General features: G+C 45.9%; 1 protein-coding gene across 2 annotated transcripts; it reads left to right on the top strand.

The window, feature by feature from the left end:
• Positions 1–308: 308 nt before the first annotated feature.
• On the top strand, positions 309–21,464 carry Ak2 (adenylate kinase 2). Of its 2 annotated transcripts, XM_040756586.1 has the most exons (7): positions 311–493; positions 6,993–7,118; positions 10,105–10,215; positions 10,346–10,440; positions 17,045–17,117; positions 17,864–18,059; positions 20,528–21,464. In XM_040756586.1, exons 1-7 carry the CDS (start codon positions 401–403, stop codon positions 20,530–20,532), a joined length of 699 nt encoding a protein of 232 aa, XP_040612520.1. In that variant the 5' UTR covers positions 311–400; the 3' UTR covers positions 20,533–21,464. The 2 variants fall into 2 exon arrangements, with proteins under 2 accessions (XP_040612519.1, XP_040612520.1); XM_040756585.1 differs by lacking the exon at positions 20,528–21,464 and having other exon boundaries at positions 309–493; positions 17,864–18,230.
• Positions 21,465–22,492: the final 1,028 nt, after the last annotated feature.

Raw genomic sequence — 22,492 nt, 5'->3', positions numbered from 1 at the left:
CACTCCCACAGGCAATTTCACAGGGCTCAGAGCCTCTGGAGTCATTAACTGTCAAACGCCAAACTGGAACTTTGCTGCAGCTCGGGGCTTCCTTTCTTCCCGCCCACTCCACACACCAGCCACCAGCCGAGAGCCGCCCGCGCTCTCTGCCTCTCATTCCAAGGCTGGCCCGCCTCTTCCTCGCTCCCTCAACTATTCTGTCCAATCAGAAACTGGAATCCTCATGTTCGTCGTACTATTGGTATATACAAGCATCAGTCAGTCTCGGGGGCGGGCGTAGAGGGCTGACGGACACGGCGAGCGGCCAGTGCGAGCCCGGAATAGTCTGTGCTCTGGCCTGGAAGCGCTAGAGCCACCGGTGAGGTGTGCTGGCGGCTGGCGGAGTGAGACTTTGGCAGACATGGCTCCCAACGCGCTGGCTCCCGAACCCGAGAGTCGGAAGGGTATCCGGGCGGTGTTGCTGGGGCCGCCCGGGGCTGGCAAGGGGACCCAGGTGAGTGTCCGCTCCACGCTCGGCGGCGGATCCCGAGGACCTGCAAGGTCAGGGCGGTCGGAGAGCCGGAAGCTCCTTTCCCGCCCCGGAGCTGGGCAGTGAGCCCTGGCCTGCAGAGACCCTCGTGGGGTCTCAGGCTGTGGCGCGGTGCTTAGGGGAGGATCCCAGTCGGAGGAGGAGGCTGAGGTGCGGTTGGGGTTCTTGATGGAACCCAGGCTAAGGGGTCGTGTTAGGGAACCCAGGGGCTGTTAGCTGAAAATCGTGAATAGTAGGGCGATCCCCACGACTGAAGCCCGGATCACAGGCCTGAGTGATGAAAAGCTTTGTGGCCCGGACGCCCTCCGAGTCGGGAGCGCATTGTCCTGAGTCAGGGATAACTTCCATACACAAGGCGGTAGAACTTTTTTATTTTTAATGATTAATAACTAGGGGTAAGGAAGTCTCTCCAACACGTGGGGCAGAGTGGGAGCTGGCGAGTGCTGATCGAGGCGTGCTGCCAAGAGGGAGGCAGGATCTGTATGAGGCACCAGTTAGGGGGATGAGAGAAAACCCTTCCAGTTCACCCGAAGGCTGGAGGTGGCTATGTTGATCGGGTTTATAAACCGCGGGAGCCATGCGGGTTGTGAGTTAGCACAAGGAGTGATGGTGGGCAGCGCGATAACTCTTAATGATATTAGTTGAGGGGATCTTTGGGACGATACCAATAGGTCAACAGGCAGGACAATCAGGCCCAGAGGTCGAATGGCTTTCCAAAGAGACTGACTGGAGTTGCCTTCTACCCCACTGCAGGGCCTCACTTGGCATCTGGGCCACAGGTCAGGGTTGGGATTTATGATCTCACTTAGGATTTGGAAGCTCCTGTGTTGCATTATTGGTGTCACTTTCTTGCCCGGTGTGTGATAACACCCTCCCATTTCTCACCCCTACCTCGCTGTGGTGGGGCTTTGCTGATCTTTAACCTCTAAAGAGGTAATTCTTTCAAGGCGGGGTTCTCAGCAGACCGGCCCTGTTCTGTCCCCAGGCTTGCTAGCACTACTGAGTTTATTGTTATTTTTTTAAAGATAGTCATGCGTGCCAGGGTGCATGTGTGGAGGTCAGAGGACAGCTTGCTGGAGTCATTTTCTCTTTCCTACCATGCGGAGCCCAGGGATCTAACTGAGGTCATCAGACTGGATGGCAAGCTACTTTACCTGCTCAGCCATGTCACCTGTCCTGTCCTGTTTGCCAAGTTCTAAAAGTTTTGGCCAGCAGATGGTCATCTTGCTCATTGTTGCAACTCCATGACACCCAGCATGTCACCTGACACTTGATGGAGTTGCTGGAGATGGATGAGGTATGAAGATTAATGGGGTGACTAGGCGCGAGGAAGGAGGTCTAGAAGCTTAGTTCATTTCACTTTACCTCCACCTCTGGGTTGCAGGTCACGAACCTTCTCTCTGTCAACTTCTAGGTCCTTCTTTTGAGGTTCCACCACTACCTGTACTCAGTGATGTTGACATCTCTTTATTCCTGTTGCTGTCACTCTCAGGCAATAGGTAATCCGCAGTCGTAAGTGTGTTTAATCTTGGATGTGGACCACTTCTACTGTGAGTTACTGAGCATGGACAGGATGGCTCCTATGCGACTTTTTTTTAGTTTATATTGAAGTTGATTATTTCAGTAGTGAAATGGACAGCTTGCACAGTGCTGAGTCGGACTTTATAGTCTAGCGAGTTATGTAACTTCTTAGCTCCAGTGTTTTCACCTGGAAAACGAAAAGCTAACAAGGATATTGGAAGCTATAGTCTTTATGTTGGGAGCACCCACACAGTCCCAGTTGCTGGTATGGCATGATACAGGGCACAGTGAATGGTGACTCTTCAGTAGCACATCTCTCTGCACCTAGCTCTGCTGTAGTCCATTGCCAAGCTGATTTATTCAGATTGTGGGACATTTCACCGATGAGCTTATTGAAGAAGGGAGAAGAAGGGTTTGTGAAGTGATTGGAAGTTTGGCTTTAAAGCTGAGTGTGTGGTGGTTGCACACCTTTAACCCCAGCATTCAGGAGGCAGAGGCAGGGGCAGGCTGTTCTCTGTGAGTTCGAGGCCAGTCTGGTCTACAGAGTGAGTTCCAATACAGCCAGGGCTACACAGAGAAACCCTGACTCCAAAAAAACAAGAAAGAAAGAAAGAAAGAAAGAAAGAAAGAAAGAAAGAAAGAAAGAAAGAAAGAAAGAAAGAAAGAAAGAAAGAAAGAAAGAAAGAAAGAAAGGAAGGAAGGAAGGAAGGAAGGAAGGAAGGAAGGAAGGAGGAGGAGGAAGGAAGGAAGAAAGGAAGGAAGGAGGAGGAAGGAGGGGGAGAGAGAGAGAGAGATTGAGAGAGAGAGAGACAGAGAGACTTGAGTGGCAGCTCAGGCAGCTCATATCTGTCTATAATCCCAGAGACTTAAGGACAAGTTTGAAGACAGACTGGCTGGCCTGACTACAGAGTAAGACCCTGTGTCCTAAAACAGGACCACAAAACAAATAATTGGGGCTGCAGAAAATATACAACAATCACTTAACCTCCATCCTCCTCCCTTTCCATATCGGGAAACATAAAAATATTGGTCGTTATGGCTTTACAGCACTGAACAAAAGTTCACACGGAGACTGCAGAGCGGCAGCCCGGAGGAACATTCACACCCCCCACACACACCCCCAAACTTCTTATTGTAAGTTTTAAATACACATAAGGGTGCAGGTGAAAGCCTGTAATCTCAGCTACTAGGGAAACCGAAACAAGAGGTTCACAAGTTCAAGTCCTGTCTGAGCTAAGGATGAGATCAGCCTAGGCATCTTCTTAAGAGATTGCCTCAGAATAACAGGACTGGGAATGTGTTTGCTGGTAGTTCATTTAACTCGCTGTGTAAGGCCTTGTGTTCCCTCCTCAGTACCACAAGAAGCAAAAGAGTAATGTAATGAGTTCCAGTAACCATCAGCTGATGATGGCCTCTGCCCCCCCATCCACTCTTCCTACAGATTATGTTAAAGCAGCTCCAGGCACCATAGCATTTTTCTAATATGTTTTAGTGTCTCTAAAACAAATTTTAAAATACGTGAGTACAATATCCCCTAAAGATTTAACAGATCTCAAAAGTTAATGTTCAAATTTCTATCAGTCTCACGCGTGATAATTTTGTCTTTTTTGTTTTCTTCAATCTTAAAAAACGACTATGCAGCATGTGTGTGAGGGTGTGTGCATGCATGAGTGCACGTGTGGAGGTCAGGGGACAGCTTTCAGAGTCATTTGTCTCCTACCATATGGGTCCCTGCAATTATCAGGCTTGGTGTGTTTACCTGCTGAGCCATCTTGCTTGTCCTGTTCCTCCTTTTTTATGCTAGAGTTTTCCACCCTGTGTGTGGAAGAAACTAGCTTGTCCCGAGAATATTGTCCCTTTTCTAGAAGTTTTCTATTCATATTCCTTTGGTGTGTTTAGCATCCTCCTCTCTTCCATTTCCTGCAGATATTTAGTTTACTGCATCCAGTTGATCAGATTCTGTTTCTCGGCCTGGCTACCCAGGTGCTGTCATGTCCTGGCCTTCAGTCAGACGTTTCCAATATTGTCTCTGCTGGGTTTGAAGCAGTTGCTGTCGGTTGCCTAAGTCTAGTAATTAATTATGGGTGGTAAAGTGGTGTCGTTCTGATTATGTAACTCCTTTCTCATTCCGTGGCTGAAATATCTCTTTTCCTCTCTCCTCCCTGCACCCCCTCCCTCTTGTTTTTGTTTTTTTTGTTTTTTGTTTTTTGAGTTTTAGGCTGGCCTAAAACTCAACAGCGCCCCTGCAAAGTGTGAGATTCCAAGCTTGCACCACAGCTGGTGCTTACCTTGTATGTCTATAGAGAAAAACTTTCCATTCCCTCTTTGCTTACCCAGTGATGTGGTTTATGAAGCCCATTTAAATGCTTGGTTTGTTCCCACTTCTTGTCAGCTGTCTAAGTTGGCTGTGGAAGGTTTTTAGTTGTGGAATTTAAAAAGCAATAAATTACAGCTCATTTTTCTGGTGAAAATCAGATCTGACAGCAGTGGGCCTCTGTTCCATCATGACAGGAGTCACTTGTAGCTGATTGCATATCTGCTCTGGGTGATCCCTTCATGGATCCCCCAACCCCCGCCAGCTCACTGCATAGACTGCCTGGTCCCTATTAGTAGCTGACTACACTCGTGACCTGGTCATGCCTAGGACCTGCTCAGTGATGTTTGCTTTCTTCTCACCACTTCCTCTTGTACCTGTATAATTCCATAGTACATGATTTATGTCGGCATGGCTAAAGGAAATTTCCTGTGACAATTCTGGGCAGGCTCTTTCACTGGCCTGGTGCTCATCAGGTAGGTTAGACTAGCTGGCCACTGAGTTCAGGCATCTGTCTGTCTCCGCCTTCCCAATGTTGGCAGGGCTCATTAGCATGAGTCATCCCACCCAACTTTTTTTTAAATATGGTTTCTGGAGATAAAGCTCAGGCTGTTGTGCAGCAAATGCTTTTCCAGTTCAGCCGAGCTGTCTCCCCACACCCCCCAACCCCCATCACACAGTAGTTGAATGCCTTAGACAAGATTTGAACCCATCCTTGTTCTTCAGAGTCGATAGGATCTCCCCCAGGACCAGCAGGAAGCGAAGGCAGAGTCTCACACCTGGCCACATGTTCCCTACTGGTGTGTGATATTCGTGCAGTTGCAGAGTCAGTCACCTGGGAAGGAGTGTGAGCAGCCCACCATTGCAGGCTAATAGTAATAGTTGAACACTTGAGTTCCCAGCGCAGCTTTTCTCAGGAGTTTTGACCCAGCTTCTATGATGTGTCCACTCAAGTTAACTGTACTAAATGAGGAGTAGATTGGTGGGGAGCTCTGTTCCCTGGGGTGTGTCCACAGTGCAGCAGCCGGCTTTCCATTGCCATCGGCTGCTGACCATCATTTTCCCGGTGTCCAGTCCGCAACACTGTCTCACTGGGTCCCACCTCCCTATGATGTGATTCCTTCACCTCTGTGGAGGCAGTCTGTGAATCACAAACCAGAATTTCCTGCATTAAGCCCTCATCGATTTTTGTTTTGTGCCCAAGAGCACACCCAATGAATTAGTTTAAACAGGGATCCCAGTTACTTATCTTCTAAAACAACTCAACAGAAAGCTGAGCATCTATGAATATAGAACCAATACTGGAGTATCTGAACCTTTTTCCATTTAAAGTCTACCAGACTCTGAGGTGCACATTTGTTTGATGTCGTTGTGGGAAAAGCTAAATGTGTGTGGTGATAGGGAACCTTGTGTGTGCTGAGTTATGTCTATCCCAGCACAATCTGTGAGCTTGGGGTCTGTGTCTCCTATTCCTCCGTTTCCTTGGCTTCAGGTTCATGGAAGAGGCATGAGTGGATATTTCCTTCCCGTCTGAATAAACAGAGCTGGGCAGAGGTTGCTGTAATAGCTAGTGCTCACTGGGTCTACTGGCTGCACTTTACCTGCGCCAGTCCTGTGTAGAGTCCTTATGGGCTCGGTGAGACGGTATCATTGCCCTCTCCGTTTCACTTAGAAATTTCAAGCCTAGAAAGGAGAAGTAGCCGCCTTTAATCCCAGCACTCAGGAGGCAGAGGCAGGTGGATCTCTGTGAGTTCGAGGCCAGCCTGGTCTACAAGAGCTAGTTCCAGGACAGCCTCCAAAGCCACAGAGAAACCCTGTCTCGAAAAACCAAAAAAAAAAAAAAAAAAAAAAAAAAAGGAGAAGTAGCTCCTCAAGCCATATATTAAGGATTGAGGTACTGGGGGTTAACTTAAGCCAAAAGTTGAGCCAGTGGGGGCAGACACCTGTCTGTAATCCCAGCCCCTCAGGAGTCTGGGGATGTCGATCACGAGGCTAGCCTGAGCTACATAGTAAAACCCTGTCACAAAACCAACCAGAACACTCCTAGAACTGACCTCCAGGTGACCACTGCAGAAATGCTCTGCCTGCATGTGTCATTATGTATCACAGACACTTTCAGATGGATGGTGTTCTTCATGTTAAACAGATGTGGAGACCGCTCTGAGTCTGTGAGTGAACAGTTTAGCCAAGATACTGCAGCAGGTCTGCCTTGCCTACCCCAGCTGCCAGGCCTAGTGGCACAGCATACCACTTTTACCCTGTGGTAGATACTCAGCACATTGTATGCCAGGCCTTGGTCTGTCTGCTTTATAAAATGAACTCATCTAAGTGTTCCAGCAGCTATGTGAATTATTGCAACAGGGAATGTGAGCTTGTGTGTCAGTGTATAGTTAGAATAGCTTCCTGAGTGGTAAGTGTATTCCAAGTACTTTACATGCAATATCATGTAATCATACAATTCTTACAATAACCCTATAATGCTTTACATTAGAATGTAAGGTAAGATGCATTCCAGTTACAAATGAAGAAGTAGGCATTTGGCTAAGCTCACATAGCCAGTAAGGGCCAGGTTCATTCCCAGGGCCTACAGTGTTAACTCTTTCTTGGTTTTTGTTTTTGGCTCCACAGGCACCCAGATTGGCTGAAAACTTCTGTGTCTGCCATTTGGCCACTGGGGACATGCTGAGAGCCATGGTAGCTTCAGGTTCTGAGCTGGGAAAAAAGCTGAAGGCGACGATGGATGCTGGAAAACTGGTAGGTTTGATCATACCCATGAGTGTTGCTGTGTCCAGAATGGTGGCCCCAGCTGCGTGTGGCTACTTGGTTTTGATGTCATTAAACATTTACTTCCTTATTCATCGTAGACACACTTGAAGCCTTTGCTAGCCAGTGCAAACACAGACCATTTCCACCATCATAGAAAATCTTCTGAGGCAGTCCTTTGTGGAGATGTTTCTAACAGACTGGCAGGTAATAGGAACTTTGAGCAGAGCACATTATTTGGTTTATTCTGAATATATTATTATTGTTTCTTCACATGTGTTTATATAATTTTATTACTTTGTGATGTGGGCAGGCACTTTTCTCATAAAGCCATCTTGCTAGCCCTGGTTACAGTATTCTTTTTTCTCTCTTATTATTTTTAATTAAAGTCGAATTATAAGGACTGGAGAGATGGCTCAGCAGTTAAGAGCACTTACTGCTCTTTCAGTGGACCTGGATTTGATTACCAACACCCACATAGTAGCTCACAACTATCTATAACTCCAGTTACTGAGATCCAACACCCTCTTCTGGCCTCAGCAGGCACCAGGCATGCACATGGTACACAAACATACATAAACAAAACATGCATAAATATAAAAATAATTAAATTTCGGGATGTGTGTGTGTTTGCACATGCATCAGCCAGACACACAAACCTTAATCCCATCACTGAGAAGCAAGCAGGCAGGTCTCTGAATTAGAGTTTCAGATCAGCCAGGGCTATACAGTGAGACCTCTCAAACCACAGAAACACACAATACATATGTACTCACACACATGTGTATCTATATATAATTATATCACTCCCCATTTCCTTTCTTTCCTCCAGCCCTTCCCATGTGTTCACATTATTCTTGAAGATGCTTTATAATACTTTTTGTAGTTCACCAAATTAAATATTACAAAATGAAAGTGCTATTCCTGGGACAAGACTCTAGGATGTATGCAAAAGAGATTTGGGAGATCACAGAAATGTTTTAAACCTCTTTTGTGGCTCGCTGCTCTGTATTTCTTATGTTTTTGGTTGTGAGCCTAGCTTTTAACTGCTGAGCCATCTCTCCAGTCCTCTGTATTTCTAACAAGGGAGTTACTTGATAGTTATGGAAAAGTAATCCTATGTAATGAGCCACTGTATTTGACAATACAGTGAATTTGGTTAGGGCCAGATCTTTCTTGCTTCTAGTATTTATTCTAGAGCTTGACTTCTGCTAATACTTTCAGAAGTTGTTTGTACTTGAACACAGTAGGCAAGTGCTGGACCCCTGAGCCACATTGCAGTTCCTCTCATCCCTTGTTTTGTTCTTGTTTTTAATTTTCTAAATTATACTCTGTCAGTGGGGAGGTCAGAAGACAACTTTTGGAAATCAGTTCTTTCTTCTTCCACCATGGGATCCTGAGTTCTAACTCAGGTTGTCAGGCTTGGGTGGCAAGCGCTGCTCCCCACTGAGCCATCTCCTCACCTCTGTTTGGTTTTTGAAGCAAGATTTGCCATGTTTACCTGGTTGACCTGGCACTTACGGGTGTCCCAGGCTAACCTCCCGAGTGTTGAGATTGTAGGCATGGACAAACACAGGTGATTTCTCTGGTCCCTGTGTCTGTATCTGTTGCTTGGCTGAAATCTGAACTTGGTTTTTTCCCACAGTTAGCTCATGTTAGGCTCATGGAGATACTAGAGCAGTATTGGGTGGTACCACCACCTGTCTGTCCATACAGTCCTCTCTAGCTTTCCCTTTATGTCAGTGAGGCCATGAATCAAACCAGAAAGATAAATGTTTTGGACTTTGGGTTTTGGCAGAAAATTCTGTGTGAGAGAAAATTGGGATGTGGCAATGAGATTGTTTATCTCCAAGCCTTCGATCAGTTGCAGAGTTTATACTTTGTCCCTAAGTTCATAACTGGTTCTGAAGATAAAAGCTTTAGCTGCTAAGATAGACAGCCTTTACTATAATGTAGGTGGGAACTTTTCTCTCTTAAAGAAAAGATATTTTAATGCTGGGAGAGATATTTGGTGGAATCTTTTTGGAGAGACTTAGACTATATTGTGGTGGTTTTAGGTTCCTTGTTTCTAATTCAATATTGCCAATTCAGTGCAATTCTTTTTCATGTCTTAGATAGCCCAGATAAATAATCAAGCCAACATATCAATTGTGATATTGTTAGTCTAGTGAACTTGTGAATCAAGGATAATTGGTACATCCCTACATTTCTAGTCAAACTAGTTCTCGGGTGATGTCTGCCATGGACCCTCATCATCTTGAGAGCAGCTTATTGCTGATAAGCTCTTACGTGGTGGTTAAACAGGTACTGGCAGAAGAGGCCCATAGGGCCTAAGACATGAAGCTGTCTTGCTGGGGCAATGGGCTGTGGATCCCTCTTCCCTTAACCGATTTATTGGAACATATTAGGGTTTCAAGGGGAGGGACATGTCTGGGCACTGGACAATTATAGAAGTGAGTGTTACAGATGGAGTCTGTACTGTTCAGCTTTGCACCACTGTGATAAATCTCTAAGAGAAACCAGCTAAAGAAGGAAATACTGTCTAAGCTCAGTTACAGTCCAAGGTTGGTTTCTAAACAGCAAGTCAGCTTGACTCCACATAAACAAAAGGATGAACCCCCCTTGAAGTCCATGTATTGGAGGCCTGATCTCCAAAACTATATTTGTAAACTTAAGTATTTTACTCTGTGTGTATGATGGGGAGGGAGGGCACACATCCATGGTACGTGCTTGGGGCCACCACTTTGCACCTTTTACCTTTGCTTGGGCTCAGCACTGAGCTTTAGGGAATCAGACATGAGCAGAGCACACTTTTACCTGCTTAGCCACCTTGCCTGCTCACTCCGTCCCTCTGCCTCTGTAAGGCGCATCCTTTGCTCTAACACATACTTTCCATAGTATTTCAGAGCAGGCTCAGACATACTGACACCAGGCAACCTTGGAGCTTATACTTGAACCCAGGGCTCTTTTCTTGTAGGTGAGTGATGAAATGGTTGTGGAGCTCATTGAGAAGAATTTGGAGAGTCCTTCATGCAAAAATGGCTTTCTTCTAGATGGCTTCCCACGGACTGTGAGGCAGGCTGAAATGGTAGGTAGTGTTTGTCACTGTTGCATGAAGGCAAGTGCTGGCCTTCTTTATGAACTACTTTGAAGGAGACGATCGAGCTTGTCGAGCAGAAGGCTGATCGAGCTTAGGTGGGTCCCACGATCTTTTGCAGCTTGATGACCTCATGGACAAGAGGAAAGAGAAGCTTGATTCGGTGATTGAGTTCAGCATTCCAGACTCCCTGCTGATCCGGAGGATCACTGGAAGGTAGGTGTCCCCGAAGAGCCAGCCCTCATGCTTCCCCAGAGCTCTGTAGGGCAGATGCTTGGTGCCATTTCGAGATATTTTGATCTTGTATATTGATGTCCACTGATGTGGTAACATGGGTGGGGACATGGAGACAAGAGCAAAGGATTCAGAGTCAGACAGCGTCTCTGTCTAGGCATGTTGCTTTTTGTTTTTATTATTGTTTGGTGTTATGTTTTTAATGCATTCTTTGTGAATTTCATACAATACATTATATATGATAATCACATTCCTCCCAGATCCCCCATCTTGCCTTATAAACTTTCTTCCCCTTTTAATTATGCCCTTCAAGTCCAATTTGTGCTGCTCATATTATTTATGGATATGGGATCATCTACTGGAGCGGAATCAGCCTACCAGGGGCCGTACCCTTAAAGAACACTGACTTATAGCTCCTCAGTTAGGAGTAGGGGTTTCATGGGTCCCTCTGGTTTCATGCTAGAATGTTGACTAGTTACTCTTGTACTGGTCTTGTGCTGTGAATTCAGGAATACAGTGGTTCTTACTGTGCCCAGAAAATACTATTTTGCTCCTGTCTTCTCTGACCTCTGGAGTTACAGATGGTTGTAAGCCACCATGTGGTTGCTGGGAATCGAACTCAGATCCTCTTGAGGAGCAACCAGTGCTCTTAACCACTGAGTCACTTCTTCAGCCCTCCTCTCCTTTTTTCTTTGCATTTTGTTTGTTATGTATTGTTTTTTTGGTTTTTTTTTTTTTTTGGTTTTTCGAGACAGGGTTTCTCTGTGGCTTTGGATGCTGTCCTGGAACTCACTTTGTAGACCAGGCTGGCCTCGAACTCACAGAGATCCACCTGCCTCTGCCTCCCACGTGCTGGAATTAAAGGTGCACAACACCACCACCCTTCCCCCCACCCCTGCCTGTTTTGTTTTGCTTTGTTTTTTCAGTGTATGCATTGCTTGCTTGCTTGGTGCCAATGGAGGTCAGAAGAGGGCATCAAATTCCCCTGACTGGAGTTAAGACAGTTGTGAGCTGCTTTGTGGATGCTGGGAATGCGCCGGGGTCCTTTGCAAGAGCATCCTAGTCTCTTAACCACTGGGCCATCTCTTCATGTGCCCCCTCCCTTTGTTTTTAATCAAAGAAATTTGGTTCATAGTACAGCGTGTTTTTCTTATTTATTTCTCCAAAATAGCGTCAAGTAAACAATTTTATAAGAAATCCTCACTTATTTGGGCTGTGTTTTCTCTCTTCTCTGTTTTTCTGTATCTGCTTCCTATCTGCCAGCACCACTGTGAGAACCCGTGTAATCTTCCTTATTGTGTCTGGAGGGAGGAGGAGACTTACTGATGAGCATCATTAGAGCATGCTGTAGCACAGTTGAAGCTCTCATGAGTTCAGGGCCTGCCGCTTGTCCGGGGTACAATCATCAGAGGTGGGCTGCTTCTCAGCTATCATTTGATTTAAATTTGGTAAGGCCCACTTTGAGATGTAGATCTTTTGGTGGCCTGGGAACTTGAACTTGGCCCTGTCCTGGGCCTCAATCATATGTTTCTTACTCTGCAGCCAAGCACAGATATTCTTGATGACCTGATCAATGTGGACCCTGGGGCTCTTCAAAGTTACCCTGCATACCTGTTGAGAGCCTAGATTGGGGACCTCATGAGAACAAAGGCATGAACACTACTCCCAAATTGTACAAGTCCCTTGTGTCAGCCCGTTAATAACAGGCTGAGTGCCCTTGGAGGCTGGTAAAGGAACCTGGTATACTGCATTGCTTGTAAGGAATGTAGCTGTTTATGTCTTTGCCATTTTCATGACCCTCTGGAAGATTGGACATTCGTGATCATTAGTTTGGACTGTTGTGTGGTACTGCACAGTATTCCATAAATCATTCTTTGTTAGTCCCTTCTTGGTATGCAATTGTGTTTCTCCTAGTTGATGCTGCCACTGTTAAAAGGGTATGTAAATTTTATATTTAATTAGGAAGAAAATGAATAGATAGCGGTGTGAGATGTGGTATCCTGTAAGGCTCTGAAGGGTACATTTAAACCTACTTTACATTAATTTTCTTTTCAAATTTACCTTTTTTATGTTTCCAGCTAATTCATAGGCTTCTCCACAACAGACTTGTGTTTCTTTACAGTCCCTTTGGGCATGAAGGAGACAAAATTGATGTAGACCAAGAAGCAGTAGGGGTTGACAGTAAGGAGCATCCCTAGGCTTAGTATCCTTGAGGTACAAAGCAGGCAGTAACAGGATCAGTGACACTGGAGGTCTTTAACTTGATGGGTCAGCATCCTGGGTACCTGCTCCTACATCAAACCACACCCCAGGGCTGAAGGCCATGACAATCTCTAGGAGAATAGTACAGTGATATCTATTTTGATGTCGAAGAGTCATGTCTGAAATTTGGGTGATTCTCAGTGCTGTAGGAAAAGAGCCCGGGGATAGGTGAAAAGGCTGTCTAGGGGAGGTATGCCATCAATGTGGAGTTGAATGAGGGTGGTTTCAGCGGCACTTTCCCAGAAGGGCGGGGAAGCAGGAATGAGTGTTGCTTAGGAGATGGGCTCAGGCTGGGGTCTGTGGTAGACTAGTTGACCCACAGTAGGAGCTATGCTTTGGAAGCTGCAGGGGCAAAATGAATGAAGTTGGGAAGAAAGGATGGGTTCGGGGAGATCTGCAGCGTCGAGAAGAGTGGGCTTGACAGAGTTTAGGAGTCATCACGTGATCTGGAGCCACTGGGTATTGGTGCAATAACTGCATCCTAAAAACATTGCCTTGGTGCTAACTGTAAACTGGGGGCAGTGGTAGGTAAGGCCCCGTCTGGGAGCCTGCTCATATTCACATGAAGTGACAGAGACTTCTGACTGGCTAGGGAGCAGGGTGAGAATCTAAGAACAGGCTGCAGGGTGACAGTAGAGGGAGGACCTATCCATTTAGAAACTTTAGTTTAGTGTGGCTCCTCCTCCTTAGAAGACCCTATGCCTCACAGGGTATGCCGGTGAGTGAGGAGTTTGTCCAGGTTCACTCAGCAGGTGTGTGGTAGGACTAGTACCTGAAACTTGCTTTCTGCCTCCCTGATGGATGGAAGAGGGTATGGCAGGAACTGGGAACTTAAGGATCTCACCATAGCAGTCTTTTTTTTTTTTTTTTTTTTTTTTTGGTTTTTCGAGACAGGGTTTCTCTGTGGCTTTGGAGGCTGTCCCTGAACTCACTCTGTAGACCAGGCTGGCCTCGAACTCACAGAGATCCGCCTGCCTCTGCCTCCCGAGTGCTGGGATTAAAGGCGTGCGCCACCAACGCCCGGCTACCATAGCAGTCTTGAACTAGCTGTGACCTCAGTTCTAATGACTGTCACTTATTTTGTTTCTTGAGTATTTGTTCATAAAGGTCTGAGTTTTTTGTCGTGTTTCCTGTTGGCACTCTGGTATGCTAATTATCTTACCGATTGGCTCCCTGGTGTTACTTCCCTGAGTCCAGTAGCATCTGTCTCCCTTTTGTGGATGAAAAAACAAGGGTCTAAAGCAGCAGTTGTCAACCTGTGGGTCTCAGGTCCAACAACCCTGTTTGCCTAAGACCAAGAGAAAACGGATTACAATTCATAACAGTAGCAAAATTATGAAGTAACAACAAAAAAAGTTTTATGGTTGAGGGTCACCACAGCATGAAGAACTGTATTAAAGGGTCACAGCGTTAGGAGGGTTGAGAACCACTGCTCCAAAGTGTCCTGCTACAGGTAGCAGTGATGTAGAAGCCTAGCCCTAATCACTGCCCACCAGGCCCAGGGGCTCCTGTCTTGAGAACTTAGGGATCAGGCTTTCTTTCATTTGCCTTTAGTTTTCTTCAGGGGTATATGCCCCGTGTTCTTAAAAACAGTGTTTTTGAATGGTAATAGAATAACGTGTGTAATCAGAGGGCTGGGGGAATCTGGGTGTTTTTAAGTGACAGCCTAGGGATATAGAGAAAAGAGTTGTATTTCTTGCTGTTATGTTAGATGCCCCCTGTTCTCCAGAAGATAAAGAAATGCTGGTAGTCTTTTTTTTTTAAAACTTAGTCCTTTCCAGAGGTGCTGAGGCTGTAGCCAGTAGCCAGTGTTCTCCCTCTCTGTGGATCTCCTACTGGATGCTGTTTCTTTTTTTTTTGTTTGTTTTTATGAGACAGGGTTTCTCTGTATTGTTTTGGAGGCTGTCGGTCCAGCCTGGCCTCGAACTCACAGAGATCTGCCTGTCTCTGCCTCCAGAGTGCTGGGATTAAAGGCATGTGCCACCACCGCCCGGCTGGATGCTGTTTCTGAATGGATATACCAGAGAAAGTTTTTCAGGACTCAAATAATGGAGGACACAACTTCTCCATAAGTAGTTGCTGTCACAAGCCTACTCATTCTTCACTATAACTGATTTTCTGTTACCTTGTTGTTAGTACTATACCACCTTATATAGTGTAAATGGGTTGTCTTGTCTTCAGTAGGATAGGACTTCAATAGTATAAATAGAATCTCCCATATGATAGGCAAAATATGATTTCCCCAACCTCTGAGCAATGGTAAGGCCCAGAAGAGCCATTGCCCTCGCAGAAGGAACAGGCACACCAAAAGCCAAAAGCTGGTCAGAAGCTAGAAGCTCTGATTGGACAGACTTTCACAGGAGACAAGCTGTCAGTTGAATAGAGAGGGGAAATAAAGAAAGTACTAGTAGCCAGGAGTGGTGGCGCTGTACACCTTTAATCCCTGCTCTCAGGAGGTGGAGGTTGGTGGATTACCCTGAGTTCAAGGCTAGCCTGGTCTACATAGCAAGTTATAGGACAGCCAGAGAGACCTTGTCTCAAAAGCCAAACAAAACACCCACCCAACAACAAAAAGAAAGTACACAACTCAAGCCAGCACTGGCCGCTGTGCAGAGTGTAGCCTGCCCCCTGTCTTGAGTTTCCAGCTTCCTCGTTATGTGGCCATTCCCCATCAGGAACACAGGCTTGTTGTCTAGTAGGGTTCCGCACAGATACAGCCACCAACCACGTTCACAATGCCAAATAAACACTGTTTGCTCTTGAGTTCATTGTTTTGTTATTTTTCCAGATAGGGCTTCTCTGTGTAGCCCTGGCTGTCCTGGAACTTGCCCTATAGATCAGGCTGATCTCAGACTCAGAGATCCTTCTGCCTTTGCCTCCCAAGTGCTGTGACTAAAGGCATGTGCCATCACTGCCCTGCTGTTTGATTTTTTTTTAATAATGTGTCAATGTGTGGGTATGTACACATGAGTGCAGGTGGCCACACATGAGAAGGTGTCTGATTTCCAGGAGCTGGAGTCACAGGTGGTTGTGAGCTGCCCTGTGTGGGTACCCTGTAAGCTCAAGTCTTCTACAAGAGCAGAAATCACTCCTAACTGCTGACCCATCTCTCCTGCCCTGTATACATTCTATTTTTTATGGTGAATCTTGGGGTATGTACATGCATGCTACAGCTCATAGGCAGAGACCAAACGAGTCAGTTCTCTCTACCATGTGGGTCCCAAGGATTGAACTCAGGTCATCAAGCTTGGTGGAAAGTGCTAATAATTTTCTTTTACTTTGTTTTGTTCATTTGTTTTTGTTTTTTGAGACAGGATCTCAAGTATGTAGCCCAGGCTAGCCTTGAATTATGGGAATCTTCTTACCTCGGCTTCCTTAAATTCTGGAATTACAGGCATGAGCCACCACACCCAGCTTCTTTGTTTTAAGACAAAGTCTGGCTGTGCCTAAGCTGTTCTCAAAATCCTGGGCCTAAGTAACCAGTTCCTCCGCCTTAGCTTCCCGGTAGCTGAGACCATGAACACATACTGTAGTGTCCATCTCCATGATTGGCTTAATATGTCTTTTCTCCTAGTGGCTTGGACATTGCTTATGCTCTCATTTATCCGTGTGGTCACAGAGGTGTGCATCATCGTCTGCATATCCATAATGTGTTTTTATGTGTTTGCTTTATAACCAAATTAGGTTAGAAAACAGTACAAGCAGACACATGCTTGTGATCTAAGACATTTGGGGGTGGTTCAGAGTAGCTTAAGGTCAAATCCATTGTTGGCTACATGCCAAGACCTATCTTTTAAAAAAAAACAAAAAGCAGAAGACAGCCAGAGTTAATTTCTGTCTTCTGTTCCCCAACACTTTGTACAAATCTTGTCGTGTTTGCTGCTAAGTGCTGCTTGTAGCAGAGATTGTGACCCATCACTTTGTAACCAGCTGAATTCAACATAAGATCTGATATCAGCTGGGAACTTCTTTAGAAAACATGTTTGAATAGAGTGGATGGCTGTGTGCTGAACATGAGCGTCCTCCCTCCTAAGGCCTGGACTAGGCAGTCTGCCAGCAGCTTTCTTTATACTTGGGCAAAGCAGGAAACACCCTCTGCCACAGGCAGGGTAATTGACATAGTTATTTTCCTAAACAAGAGGTAACAATAGCTGGGCCTCTGCTAAAAAGCCAGTTATTTTCCTAGGTGTGAGGTGCTAGCTGGGTTCTCTGCTGATTCAAGTCTTCCATTCTGCTTCTCTGCCTCTGCTTGTCATCCCAGAGTCCCCTGGAGTACAGAGCTATTTCCAGGCAATCTGACTCACAATCATTTGCTGTCTTGCAGGTTGATTCACCCCAATAGTGGCCGGTCTTACCATGAGGAGTTCAACCCTCCAAAGGAGCCCATGAAAGATGATGTATGCTTGCTTGTTTTTTCCTTCCTCCTTCTATCACTTAACCAGAGAAATATGTCATTGTCTTGTTAATGAGATGGCTGGTGACAGATCTGGACAGTGTCTCCAGGTGGCTCTATGTTTATCCTCTGTCACAGCAGCCCCTTCCTTGCACCATGGCCAGTTAAGCAGTTGTCCTGTCAGGAGAATGTTGTCAGGAGGTGGCACTGAAGAGAATTTTGCTGACCACTGCTCCAGAATGCCCTGCTCTTGGGGTACCCAGTGATTGCTGCCCTGGGGTCTCATCCATGGTTACAGAGTCTACATGGTCTTTGTAGAACATACAGGCGACAGGGGCAAATTGCCTTGTCATGTGAGACAAGTACAGGTCGTCCAGGGTCTATAAATACAGACCACGGTTCAGAAAGTTGAGTCCTTTCTCACTTCACTTGCTGCTTTTACGATGTTAGTGGGTGATGCTCACTAATTATGCTAAATATTTAAGCAGCTAAGACTGCAGTTGCTAATGCAGCTTATTGGGATGTACTTTCCCAGTCTCTGGGGCCTCTCTCTCCTTCCCACTGTAGAAGGGCTTGTGTTAGGAGTTGAGTAGCCTGAACACAGAACAATAGACAAAAAGCATCTCTATTTCTGGACCCCCAGCCTGCTTCTGGGGCTTCCTGCTTGAACAGGCTGTGGGGTCGGCCAGCATCCCGGCAGAGTGGACAGCTCTCATGACAATCCCACCGTTCCTTCCTTTTCATTCTCAGGTCACCGGAGAGCCCCTGATCCGCAGATCAGATGACAATGAGAAGGCCTTGAAGATCCGCCTGGAGGCCTACCACACGCAGACCACCCCGCTTGTGGAGTACTACAGGAAACGGGGGATCCATTCTGCCATCGATGCATGCCAGACCCCTGACGTCGTATTTGCGAGCATCCTAGCGGCCTTCTCCAAAGCTACATGTAAAGACTTGGTTATGTTTATCTAATGTTGGGTTCTAAAAGGGATTTCTCTCTCCTTTCTGTCCCTGTTAAAGGAATGGGTGGGCACGGCAAGGGAGGCAGGGACACTTCCTCCCTCAGGCAGTGAGGGTATCTTCTAATGTACTGATTAAAAAGCACTTATTGGATGTATCTCATGTATGTGCAGCGCTCATCTGTATGTGTTTGGTGTGAGCGTGTGCTCACTCTCTTACATTCTGTATCTTGGGCTATGTTGTTTTACCAGCTGTTTACTTTTCTTACCCATACTTTTCTTTTTATCATCTTTAAAAATTAGCACACAAGGTATTAGATATCATTGTGGGGTGTTTTTTGTTAGTTTGTTGTTGTTTTTGTTTGTTTGTTTTTGAGATGGTCTATATATCTCCACTGTCCTGGAAATCATTATACCAGCCAAACTGGCAGAAAACTCCAAGCTCTGCCAGTCTCTGTCTCCTAAGTGCTGGGATTAAAGGCCCACTATGCCCACTTCATCATAGCTTTTTTTTTTTAAGCAAGGTGTGTTATAGTAGATTTTTGTTCCCCCTCGTGCCCTATAATCCCCCTTCCTATGATGTAATTCCCCCAACACATAAACACACAAATTAGCCACACTCCTAATTCTATTTTTTGACCAAAATGAAATGTGAGTATATATTTGCCAGGCACCCCAGGTGCAAAGCCTCATAATGCTCACCCGTAATAAACAGCTGGTTCCAAGTCTAAAGTCACATGAAGTCAGTCAGTGTCACAGCTCCTGATACACATCCTTGATAGGAAACAAAAGCCACAAGTCAGTGAATGCACAAAGATAACTAATTTTCTCCCCTTAGATGGAATTTTAAAGACAAACCTGGGATTCCAGCAGTTATTAGGATAAGACATCTGCATGAAGAGCAGGCACTGTTGGAGTATTTTTTTGTGATCCATATCACAATGCTGTAAAGTTGAGACCACTTGGGATTTCCGTCTAAACAAAATGAGTTGTCATCCAAGAATTAAGCCAGGTAGAAGGTCCTTTGGGATTCAGATTGTCTTTGAACATTAGGGCCAGGTAACTAAGAGCAGCCAAATCTACTTTCCCAGATACAGATCCAGTTAGGTTTGTTTTTGTTTGCATGTTTGTAGGGATGAACCAGTGATTAGGAGATAATCTTTTTTTTTTTTTTTTTTTTTGGAGGGGGACCTGTTTCAAGGCAGGGTTTCTCTGTGACATTGGAGGCTGTCCTGGAACTAGCTCTTGTAGACCAGGCTGGTCTCAAACTCACAGAGATCCTGCTGCCTCTGCCTCCCAAGTGCTAGGATGAAAGGCAAACACGATATGTAAAACCCAAACCAAATGTGTGTGTCCCTTTCAAATGTAACCCTGTACCCCATATTCCATGATGGTTAGCCACAGACTCCCCAAGAAAAGATCACCTAAAAACAAGACCACCTGTGACCAAAACAAGCTTTTATTTGTAGCCTTAGCGCCCATTATTACAAATGTCATGTGGTCTGTGCTGTGCCTTTTAGTCCCTGGATGATTTGTGGCAGATAGGATAATAGGCTGCTGTGACAAGACCTCAAAGCCTTCAGCCTCTGGAACAGTCATTAAAAAGTTAGTGACATGACCAGTAAATAATGGTGCTTGCCTTGGTGTAACCTGCTGGCTCTAATGTCCTCGGTCCCCATCTGGCCTGAGTTCTCCTACTGTCTGTCGGAAGGCTTGTCCTCTCTCCACATGGAAACTCCATGGGTATGTGGCTATCTTGTTTCCCTTTTAACCTCTAAGTGTCTGCTGCCACTGCCTTGCCTTGTTTCCTTGGCTTTAAATTAACTGTGTCTGCTCTTAACAGAAACCCAGTCTGGCTCTGTGTGTTTCTGGAAAGCACATGACTGCTGGGAATGGGCAAGGGAGAGGAGTGAAACCAAAACTACCAGCTGGGCCTGCAAGAATATGAGGTCTTTCTCAGAATGAGGGCAACTCCATTGGTCTGACAGTTGACTTTCCCCGACTGAGAGTAGCTAGAGGCACTTGTTTCTAAGTACAGGCCCCTGAGTGGTTGCTAATTGAATGTAGACATCTGCCACCTGTATGTATGTATGTATGTATGTATGTATGTATGTATGTATGTGTATACACACATACATACACACACACACACACACACACACACACACACACACACACACGCATTCATGTGTGCACATACACCAAATACCTGTAACATTTGAGCTTCAGGTAAGAGCTGGAAAACCATAGGGGTACAGAAGCTGTTTGGTGGTGGTGGGGATTGTATTTTTGCTTTGTTTGATTGCAGAGTCGTAACCTCACCGGGCATGAGAGCTTTCACCTGGCAGAGAAATGTCCAGTGTTTAATGCGTTTGGTTGCATGCCAGCCTTCCCTGATATTTACTTGGTTTTGTTAAAACCCATTTTGTTCTTTCTTGTTTCCTCTCTATTTCAGCCTAGTAAAAGAAGGCCAGGCGAGACTGCACCCTGCTCATCTCCCCGCCACGTGATCCCTGCTCTTAGGTGCTGGGCAGAAGGGAAAAGGGTGGTCACGGGAAGGAAGGATGGTGAGGGAGGTGGTAAGGGGCTCAAGACAAGTATTTGGAACAGTGGCAGTGTTGTAATTAGAAAGGTTTTTGTTTTGGGGGTTTTTTGTTTTTTTGCACATAGATGGGAATTTGTAAAGTGTAAGCGAGGGGAAAGATTAATTTTTTAAAAAACAACCTGTGATTGGAGGGCATCGGCGCAAATGAGGAGCTACGGTATTATTTTTTAAGCAATCAAGCTTTCATTTACTCTGGACCACAAAGCTAATGCTGTGAGAGACCTCAGCTTCTTTGTAAGAAGCTCATGGATTACCAGACCAAGAATGCGGCCGTCAACTGGGCCTATGTATCATGTGGGGGTGCTGCCGGTGGCTCCCTGTGCATCTGCGTGTATGGAAGGGGTAGGGATGTGATCTCATGGGGGGATGGTTCAGCAAATCATTTTTACTGGAATTGTGGGGAGCAAGGGGAGACATCCCACATATCCTGTCACTTACAGTCCCCTGTGGTAGCAGCAAAGCCTTCAGCAGCCACCCAGCACACAAGTCCTTATAACTTTGCCTTTGTTCATCCATGGGACCCTTTCAGTGAACAAGGGAGTGTAGTTCAGTGGCGTGTGTGTGCCTAGTTATAAGACCCTGGGTTCAGTCCTTAACAGTGAAGGGGGAAACAAAACTTAAAATGTCTTAAGCTAAATCTTCCAAAGATTGTCCTTCTCGTCCTCAAATCCTGTGACTGGGATCACCCAACAACACTGTGATATATTTTTCAATGAGGTGCCTTCATAACTGACCAAATGCTGCCATGTTTGGCTCCTGAGTCAATAAAGTATGTTGAAAATTTGTATCCCTGTTGTGGCATTTTTTGAAGACTTCTGAACTACAAGACAAAAGATGATGTCAAATCCTGGATCTGTCTTTAAAGCCCATCCCATTCATGGGTTGACGCAGTGTCATGGGGAAGTACATGTGTGCATGCCTAAGGAGTCTGTCCCCTTGTAGCCGTCAGCTCCTGTGCAGACCTTTCTTGAGCCAGACAAGGCAGCTTAATCTAGTGGTGGCTAAGAAACTCCAGTGTTAGTCATACTTTGCTCCTGTCTCATCTGAAAAGTGTGGTGCTGGCTTCTAGGACTTTCCGCATTACACAGAGTTTGTAAGAAGCCAGCCCTTGGCTTGGTGCCCACCACACAGCAGGCATCGGATAAATGTTGGGTCAGAACATACACAGACAAATACCCACTTCCTCCTGGGCTGGATAGTTAGGAATGGAAGTCATCCGCTGCCTGGCAAGCCTGTGCTAGGTCTCTGGCTACCTTCCCAGCTGCCACTCTCAGCACCCCAGATTGCCACTTTGTCCTGTTTGAAATCTGTTTACTTCCCAGCAAAAGTGACCTTAAGCAGTTGGTACAAAGCAAAGCTCTCACTCTTGGAAAGCTGCCTCTGCTGGTGAGGTTTCTGAGAAATTGCTGCTGTTCCCGAAACCAGAGTGGACTGGGCTAGAAACACCACTGTTCTTCAGGCATCTTGTGACTTGCTGGAATATGACATCCTGTGCTCATTGAGCCAGCCCCCTCGACTCATCTGTGCCCCATCTCTGGAGTTTCCTTGAGGTGTCAGCATGGCTGGTTTGCTCAAATGTTTGTATTCTCTGGGCTGTTTGAATGTCTGAAATTTTTTGGCTTTTCTTGGTTGTCATGTACAATTCGGAAAAAATGTCAGACAGACCTGGAAAATGGCACCTTGTGGCCAAGAAGGATAAACTGAGCCAAGTCGGAGTGAGCCATGTGCTGCTGTGGACCTTGGGTCCTCACCAAGTGTCAGGACAAAGAGTCAGCTCTGCTCTGAGGATTGACTTTGTACCAAACACTGCACGGG

The sequence above is a fragment of the Mesocricetus auratus genome, unplaced genomic scaffold (assembly GCF_017639785.1).
Source record: "Mesocricetus auratus isolate SY011 unplaced genomic scaffold, BCM_Maur_2.0 Super-Scaffold_100014, whole genome shotgun sequence".
Lineage (NCBI taxonomy): Eukaryota > Metazoa > Chordata > Mammalia > Rodentia > Cricetidae > Mesocricetus > Mesocricetus auratus.
This window is presented reverse-complemented; position numbering and strand designations above follow the sequence as displayed.